At 41.5% G+C, this 9,583-nt stretch overlaps 1 protein-coding gene across 1 annotated transcript in view; it reads left to right on the top strand.

Moving 5' to 3' along the window:
- sema3ab (sema domain, immunoglobulin domain (Ig), short basic domain, secreted, (semaphorin) 3Ab) overlaps positions 1-8,897 on the top strand; it is a 45,587-nt gene extending 36,690 nt beyond the window's left edge. Inside the window, 5 exon segments of the mRNA XM_036584679.1 lie at positions 990-1,147; positions 2,768-2,835; positions 4,537-4,682; positions 5,755-5,982; positions 5,984-8,897. Of these exon segments, the coding sequence (XP_036440572.1) occupies positions 990-1,147; positions 2,768-2,835; positions 4,537-4,682; positions 5,755-5,982; positions 5,984-6,226 (843 nt within the window). The 3' untranslated portion in view covers positions 6,227-8,897.
- Positions 8,898-9,583: the final 686 nt, after the last annotated feature.

Genomic DNA, 9,583 nt, shown 5'->3' on the forward strand with positions numbered 1-9,583 from the left:
TGCTAGACAGAATGGGTCCAGTGGGAGACTGGCCACAGCCTGGATGTCAAGCAGTTACACCACTTTCTGTTGACAGGAGTGATGTAGCACTGCTAGATTTATCATGTACCACAAAACCCAACATAGGCCTTGCCTCAGGCTGTATCTCTTTCTCTCCCACTCTCTCCCTCTCACACTCAAATACACACACAAAGGTTTTTCTGCATTATACACACTAGAGGCTCCTGTCACACTTATTCATGTAATGCAGCAACATAAGTTTCTACCATTAGTGGTTTCTGTTTGTGTGTCTCTCTCTCCTTTTCCCTATTTCTTACATATACACACACACCTTTGCAGTTGGTTTCAAGCTTAAGGACTGCAGTGTGTGTGTGTGTGCAGCTGCGATTCCTGCGCTGAGCGGTGTGAATAATCAAGCCGACACTGAAAGGTTATCTGAGTGAATCTATAATTAAACACTTGCACACAGACTGTCTGCCTGAAGTTCCTGCTCACCAGGTCCCTCAGACATTGACTGAAATAACACCCATTAACAAAGATATCCACAGAGGAAATGCAAGTCTATACACCAAACCAACCAAACTCAGTACCATGAGGTCACTATGTCCAAAACCAAGCATTGGCCAAAGGGGTATGAAGCTCCCCAGCTTTGGACTGTGTAGCAGTGGAACTGTGTTCTCTGGAGAGATGGAGCTTCTATAATACCTTTAGGATGAGTTGCAATAGTGTTTGTGATCCAGAACTAATTATCCATCATCAGTACCTGACCTCACTAATGCTCTTGTGGCTGAATGCAACCAGATCCTCACAGCAATGTTTACATTTAGTGCAAAGCCTTCCCAGAAGAGTAGATGCTGTTACTGCAGCAAATTGGGGACAAACTCTCTATTAATACCATTGATTTCAGACAAAGTGTTGAATGAGCACTGTCTCACTGTCCCAGATCTCTGAAATACAGAATTACTCATACTTTATCTGTCTCTCCACAGCAACAGCTATACCTGGGCTCCTCCGTTGGGGTTTCCCAGATGCCTTTGCATCGCTGTGACGTTTATGGCAAGGCCTGTGCCGAATGCTGTTTGGCGCGAGATCCGTATTGTGCCTGGGACGGGTCCCAATGTTCCCGATACTTCCCCACTGCCAAAAGGTATGCAAGGTTCTCACAGCTAGCTAGCCTGAACCTGGAAGTCCACTCCAGCACACTTCTAGAACACTGCAGGGGGGAATTACACTAAGAATGTAACACAGGATAAAGGAGGATTGTAGGCTGTGTGTCAAGAGTTTCGAAATACTTAATAAACAGGAATGTTACATAAAAGGTGTGCCACACAATAGCCACGTTTACATGCAGCCTGATAATCCGTTAATAATCCGACTAATAGCTCAATCGGAATAGAATATGTCCATGTAAACACCTCAATCGGAATAGTCTAATCCGATTGAGGCCATTCGGAATACAATTTCTATCCGATTAAACGAGGTGGGTAAACTTCTAAATAATCCGTTAAATAGAAGAATAATAGACATGTAAACGCCTGAATCCGATTACATTCCAATCGGAACGTGTAAGTATGTTCTGCGCATGTGCGTCGCGTCACGGCGAAAGTTTACACCGCTCAACATGGCGGAGCAGAAACTGGTCTGGACCTCACGTGATGTTCGCTGTCATGGTAACGTTTACTCTAAGCGCTACTCCACGCATGCGCGTCATTTTGCATCGGATTACTTGTAGTGAGCATGTAAACGAAGATTTTCCATCAGATTGTTGAATAGAGTGCATATAAACACCTCAGTCTAAATCTGTAATCGGATTGTATTCAATCGGATTGGCAAAAATCGTTGCATGTAAACATAGCCAATGTTTAGAATCTGTGCCTTATATTAATCATAAATTGCATCTATTCATAAATTTATTGTCTGAATAGCATTGAGTGTGACCCATTAGAGCATCTAAAGAGCATGCCTTTGTTGGCCTGTTACGTGAGTATTTCTGAAGCAATCCCCTGCAGTGCCATTCCTTGTAGATGTAGGAGAATACCAGGCATCTTTCCAATATGGCTTGGACTGAGTGATGAACAGTGAACATTGTGTCTCTCTGAGAATTGTTCTCAGTTCTTTCAATCTGAATCCTTTGAAATAGTAACTTGTAGGATGTATGTCTTCAAACTCAGTACATATGTGCCACAGATATGCACCAATACGCAATATATTTTACTTCTTTTGCTTTAATTTAAATATTAATTAGTGCATAGTTGTATGTTGTAAGACAAGACTGGATCACACAACTGTAAAGTGCACAACATATTGTTTTGTTTCAGTAGAGGTATAACAGAAAGACCTTATTTGGTCTTAAGGCAAATAAGGACTTTTAAAGTGCAAGGCCTCACATATTGCCTACATTATTGAGGTGAAATAACCTCACAGGAATATTCATCCATAGAGACTTGAGGCATCTGTTGCTTGGCAGCATTTTTTTTTTAAAGGGCAGGCATAAGAGTAGAGTTGGCTTTACTACAGAGACAAAATAGCCCAGATCTTAAACAGGTACCATTTCACAGACACACATACACATACATGTACACCAATCTAATAGTGTATTTTACTGCACATGCTAAACAGTGAGAGATGCTCTGAATGACAGCTGGGTTTCAAACAGAGAAACAGGGAGCGTTTAGAATTGCTGTATGTAGTGAATGTTAAAAGCATGTGCAGCCCACTTGCCTGTGCTCTCTAACCATGTTCCATATGTGTGGGTGTGTTTGTGTAGGAGGACTCGGCGCCAGGACATCAGGAATGGAGACCCTCTAACCCAGTGCTCCGATCTGCAGCACCATGGTAGGAGCTAAATCTTTAGCATGCTTACCGCAGTGGCGATCCGTAACTGTTAGGGCTAGGCCTTCAGTTTGGTGTATTAATGTCAAGAGGATAAAAAACAATGCTGATTTTCTGCTAGCACCACTATGAGATTTTTAGTAGTTAGCACTAAGCAAGTAGTGGTGCATATGAAAATTTTGTGGCCATTTGAAGCTTGTAAAAGACATTCCATATGTTTTATTTGAAACTTGTAACAGACATTAACATATATTTTACCTTGCATGTAGCAGTTTTTACACTGACTCTTTTAGTAAGGAACCCTGGCAAAAAGCTGCCGCTGCTGTTTGTCATTTCTAACAGCGGGTTAGACTAAAACTCATATTTGTATTCATTCACATATCTAGAACTTCAAGAAGGTCTAGAGTGACTTTTGTTCTCACTAAAGAGGTCCACCCATTCTAAATCAAAATGTGATTGGTTGATTCCGCTGTAATTTCCTAATTATGTTGGTAGTTAAACTAATATGTAAGGCCTTCAATCCTGTTCCTGAAGGCCTAACCAAGGGGAGAGCTCACTCAGCTGTATCTACCTAGATATCACAGAGAACAGAAATATGATGGTGTGATTTCCCAGTAGGTCAGTGAATAATTTAACCCTCCAAATAAGAGTAGTACTACAATGTGTGCAGAGTTTAAATACAGCAAGTATGATAAGACTATTAAATAAACATGAACTAAAAATTACATTATTTAGCTCCCAGAAATTATAAGCCTTCTCTGAAGGCTTAGAAGGCTGTGAGGGTTCCCCACTGGCTAACCCCTCACTCAGTGTTATATAGCTAACCCATACTCCACTGATCACAGAGCACAAGCTTCATCACTGCTTCATCCACATTCCTTATATTTTCCCTAAATGAGTGTAGAACCTCATTTTTATTAGGTGTAATGTGTAGGTATAAATACAATTATTAGGTTGAGCCCAAAATAAAACTTAAAAATGCAGTTCTGCCTAGTTAAAGACATGTATTTAACTTCAGGGGGACTCTTTCACAGCTGTTTCAGACTCATGGGACGTAAAGCATGCACATGCACACATACACCCAGGGACCACACACATTTCCATGTTCAAGAGCATTGTGATCTCACGCACCTTATTACAGCAGTGGAGCAGGTCTGCAAAGCTGCACACTGATGTTACACAGTGCCGAAAAAGAAGGAACAGACAAGGAAATAGGGATAAAAGAAAGAAAGGATGAGAGATAAATGGATTTTAAATGGTTACAATATGGAAAAACCTGCATATCCATTCTCACTGGAATTCTATGCCACTAGAACTAAAGCCACAGCTGAGTCTGAAACTTGGTAATGAGAAGGGATATTGTGACATGTGCTCCTGTGTATGTGTGTGGCTATGAATGCATGTGTGTGCTTGTGTGTATGCGTGCGTGTGTGTGTGTGTGTGCGTGTTCATATTCATGGTTTGAATTACTGGCTCATATCCTCTTTGCTGGACATGCTGTCTATGTGAAGGCCTCTTGCAGACATGTGAGAATGTGATTGGAATGAGCATGGACACATTCATACATTCATCTGAAGCACACATTCAGGCACATACACAGGCCATTTACATAGCCAAACCACACTCATTCCCCTCTACATGCCCCTTTCCCAGGGGGGAATGTGTTGTCTTGAAATGAAATCTCTCTCTTATTCTCCTAAATAGATGAAGAGAATGGGGAGAACACGCTGCTGGATAAGACGGTGTATGGGGTAGAGAACAGCAGCTCTTTCCTGGAGTGCAGTCCTAAGTCACAGCGTGCTCTCATTTACTGGCAGTTCCAGAGACACGGAGAGGACAGCAAGCAAGAGGTGTGCCCTGTGTGTCTGTGTGTACACTGTCTGTTAAAAGATTGGATCATGTTCCGGATTTCTGTAAAAGTGTTTTGTGACAACCGTTGTAAAAAGCACAATACAAAAATCCCTGCTGAAAAAAAGAGCTTAGACAAGCATGCATTCTGTGTTGGTCTCAACTGGTTTATGTCAGTCTGCTGGTGGTTTAGCTGGTTCCCCAGAATGGTCATGCTGGTTGAGCAGCATACCAGCATCCAAAACACAACATGTGCTGGTTTTGGTGGTGATCAGCATAACAGCTTCCATTGCTGTGACTAGTATGCCAGCCTCAAACACACCATTTGCCAATTGCAGGTGACCACTATGCTGTTTTTTGTAGCAGGGATTTTAAAGGAATTGAATAAATATGTTTTCGGACTGTGCCTTCAACATGTGGTGATAGTATGAGGGAAGACTGACTGAGGGAGGGGAGAGAACTCTGAGAACTTGGGCTGGAGTTCTGGGCGACTTCTGCTTGGAGCTAGAGCATGATGAGGCTTTAGACTTGCACTAGGGTTGTATAGAAGTTTGAGAATTTGTGTGCTAGCATAACACTTTGGTAGCTAGTTTTGTGCTAGCATAACACTTAGGTAGCTAACTAGTATACCTTTAGGCTGTCCGGTCAACCTTTAGTTATGATAGTTTCAGTTATTCTAGCTTAATTTCAGGGTCTATTTTGGGGTTGGATTATTAGTTAATAATAGCTAATAATTAAGTTAGCTACCTTTAACTAGCGAACAACTTATACTAATAACAGGTAGCCCAAGAAACCCTAACCCTAACCACTACACAAACCTAAAACCACAGCTTGATCAGAAACTGCAGTTCTGATGAGTGTATATATATCTATATCTATATCTATCTATCTATCTATCTATCTATATATATATATATATATATATATATATATATATATATATATATATATATATCAGAATATGTCAGAAGTGTTTTCCTTCTCATGAAAAGTTACGCTTTTTGCGATAGAAAGTTTTGCTTTGACAGTGCTGTGTTGTCTGATCTGTATGTGTGTATGTTTGTGTGTGTTCAGATAAAGGCAGATGAGCGAGTGATGGGCACCGAGCAGGGTTTGCTCATCCGTGCGCTGCTGCAGAAGGACTCGGGTGTTTACTACTGCCACGCAGTAGAGCACGGCTTCATCCAGACAATCCTGCGTCTCACCCTTCACGTCATCCCCACTGAGCAGCTGGACGAGCTGCTACACCATGAGCCGCCAGACACTGGCCGGACACCCCACGCCAAGCTGTGGTACCAGGACTTTCCTATCCCTCATCGACCCACCCAGCCCCAACAGTGTGGACCAGCTGTGCGAGCAGGTGTGGAAGAGGGAGAGGAAGCAGCGGCGGCAGAAGGCCCACCTGCTGCAGGCCAGCCAATCTCACACCGCCCATCTACTGCACACCGGCCAGTCACACGCCAGCAAGTGGAAGCTCATGCAAGAGAGCAAGAAGGGGCGCAACCGCAGGACGCACGAGACGCAGCGGGCGCCCCGCAGTGTGTGAGCCTGCTGACAGAACTGCAAATACACATAGACCGAAATATTACACAAAAAGAGAAAAGACTTTGCAGACTGTGTCGCTGAAACGGAGAAAGAGACAGGAAATGTGAATGCAATATTCCACCCCTCCTGCAGAGTGAGTGGAGGAATGTTTACCTTTTTCGGCGGTAGAACACACTCGCACTGGGCCAGACTCTGGGAGCAGCCAGTGGAAAACTTTCCCTCACACACAGACTGGACAATGACGTCCAGTAATAATATTCTGTAAATATTACGCAGAATAAAAGGAACTTCGTTGAGACAGGCTGGTTGACAGGCTTCTGTCTCTCAGCAAAGACTCTGTTTCGTTTGGTGAGGAACACAGAACAATAAAAGCAGGAGAGCAGAAGACCACTGTTTTAACCTTCCTTCAGATTAAGCACAATCCCTGTGCACATATACTGCATACGAAACCTCTTCAGTTAACTGTATAGGGTATGATATATGTATGTATGTATCTGTTTATCAAAACTGAAAGCCATTCGCTGAAGATTCAACATGTTTCTGCGCTCCTCCTTCTCCAACCCAGTTTTTGCTTCTTTTTTGTTTTATTTTTAACCGTCCTAAAAGTGAAAACTGTCCCGACCATTAATGGATAATGTGTGTTCCTCCTCTGAATAAGCTCTTTCAGCACAAATACATGTCTTAGATATATTTTAGATTAATATTTAATTTTGTCCTTTTTTGTCAGAGTTATGTCTAAAGTACTGCATAATATAGAGTTATTTTATTAATGGGGTTTCTTCATTCTCTCACTCAAACTGCTGCATTTTTAGGGGGGGGTGATAAACATTTTGTACTCACATATCCCTTTAGAGCTTCCAAATGCAAGTTGCTCGTTGACATTGCTTGAAGGGCCCATATCATGAAAACCTGACTTTTCCTTGCTTTGATATATGTAAAAGGTTGAATCTTAGTTTCCAAACGTGCCGTTTAATGCTCAGTCCATAAATGGAAACTAAGCTGCAGTGACTGTTTTTGTAATGTCACTAAAACCAACACATTAATATATATCTGCCTATTCAGCCTATAGCAATTAAGCCCTTACATGCCCTTTCATGCTGAAGCTATAAAGAGTGTTTCAGCCCAGAATAAGGCACAATACAATGCCAAAACCAATCAGAACTCATTTACATACATCAGTCTTAAAGGCACAGTAACAAAACTGCTGGTTTAGTTTTAAAGAATAAAGAGAGGCTGAAAAATGGTCAGTAAAAATGGATTAAGGCTAAAAAAAAGGCCCTCAGGAGAAAATAAAATGCAAGAAAAAGTAGGATATGGGCCCTTTAATCTCTTATATTATACACAATGTTATAAAACAGTGGTCACCAACGCTTCTCCATGGAGAGCAACTTTCCTGCAGAGTTCAGTTCTAGCCTGAATCTAATATGTTACCTAACACTAATGCATCTGATCCGGTCAATCAAGGACTTCTGAAGGAGTCAATTATCTGGAGCTGCCATACAGACTCTGGTTGGAAGGTAGATCCAGAAGGTTGGTGACCACTGGTATAAAAACTGCACATCATCAGTGTGATTTAGTCTGTTTAACTATGGGATGTATCATGAGTCTCTGTCATGAGTCACATATTTTGATGGATTGTTTGTTTTCTTAATGGAGCGGAATCAAGCGGTAACCTGTTGAAGCTTGACTTCTTTATAATAATAACAGACCTCATGAGATCTCTATTTATGTGTTTTCTGTTTCTCAAGCTGTAAAATTCTCACATACATCTGTATTCAGCCTTCCATGTATTACCGTTAAGAAGTGGACACATGACCTGGAGTGTAATGGAGACTTTAATTCTGTAAGCAGCAAAAGTTCTTCTATTCTCATGGCTATGCTTTTCCCAGGCAGTCCTCGATATGGGTCAGAGAGACAGTAAGAAAGCCTTGCGATTGTTCCGGCAGTGCACTGAGAGCTGAAAACAGGACAGCATAAGGCCTCTTTTAGGAAAAGAAATAAACGAGTAGGGACAGACAGGGCCACAGTCCCACTTTACAGTCTCCATTGCTTGTAGTTTAATAATGATTTTTTTTCTTCACCTGCCACACTATCACATGAGCACACAAGCACGCAAGCACACCAGAATGTAGCTGTGAACTTACTGTAAAATATTTGGGAAGAAATTTATGCTGATGTGTAGAAACTGCATGCGAATGCTCTTTTATCACACCACTTGTTTCTCTAGCATTTGCAGTAGCTAGCTAGTAATGTTGTAAGTGCCACGTCTGGCTGTAGGCTCCAGACAGTCCACAGTTACTCCGAGGTGTACATACTCCTACTCTTAGATATGTGACAAATACAGTGTTCACTAAGGGCTGTACTGCTGCCTATGGTACTCTCTCCCACTGTAGCTCAGTCTAATAACGAATAGACTACAGTAACCTGGAGTTTCACCAGTGGGGCTTCGTATTGTTCATCCTATTACAGTACACAATTACAAATGCAACTCTAAACAGTATATGGTCACGGTCACCTGAACTTCGGACAGAAAAGGATATTTCCACAATGCTTGGGTCAAACTGGATTGAAAAGAGGGAGAAAGAACAGAACGGTGAAAAAAATGCTGCTGTAAATTATTTGTTTTGGCATGTATTCTGCTGATCTAATAAATGTCTCTTGTAAGAAGCTGCTCTGCAGAGGTGGGCTGGTGTGTTCTTGTTTCACATTGGTTTGGCAGGCCAGTTGGGCTCACACTGCTCTCATTGACGCACCTGAACGCAGGGCAGACTGTTTCCTGTGCAGCGCTGTTTTTCTTCCCTTGTAGAGAAAAGAGGTTTTTCTCTTACATATTCATTCAGCTGCTAAAGACATATTTCTTAATATTCAGCAGACGATGACATGATTCAAAAAGCCAGACCCTTTAGCATTGTAATAGGTATCATGTGGCGAGTCTGAAAATCTTTCTGGAAGCGTCATTAACAAATTCTAAATATATGCAAAATGTATATGTATGTACATACATAGGGGAGATCGGGGTTGGTTGGAACAGTTTTTGCTCTCTGCTGTATATCCCAGTCATACCATGATGAAACCAAAACATTAGCTAAACCTCAGCTAGAAAAATACACTTTCCATATCAGAAAATATTTGCTGGAATTAGTACATTCATAATTAAATTTATGTTGTGCTGTTGTGCCAACCAGCCCCAACATTGGGTTGGTGAGCACATTATGTCAAAGAAATTCTGAGCTTTCATTTCAAACTAAACCACAAATATAAACATTCAGTGGCGACCAAATAATTTCCTGTTTTCTAATTTTCATCAAACTCTTATTTTAAAAAAGCAAGGAAAAGTCAGAAATTTTCTGTTTTATTT

This window comes from Colossoma macropomum, unplaced genomic scaffold (genome assembly GCF_904425465.1).
Source record: "Colossoma macropomum unplaced genomic scaffold, Colossoma_macropomum, whole genome shotgun sequence".
Taxonomy (NCBI): domain Eukaryota; kingdom Metazoa; phylum Chordata; class Actinopteri; order Characiformes; family Serrasalmidae; genus Colossoma; species Colossoma macropomum.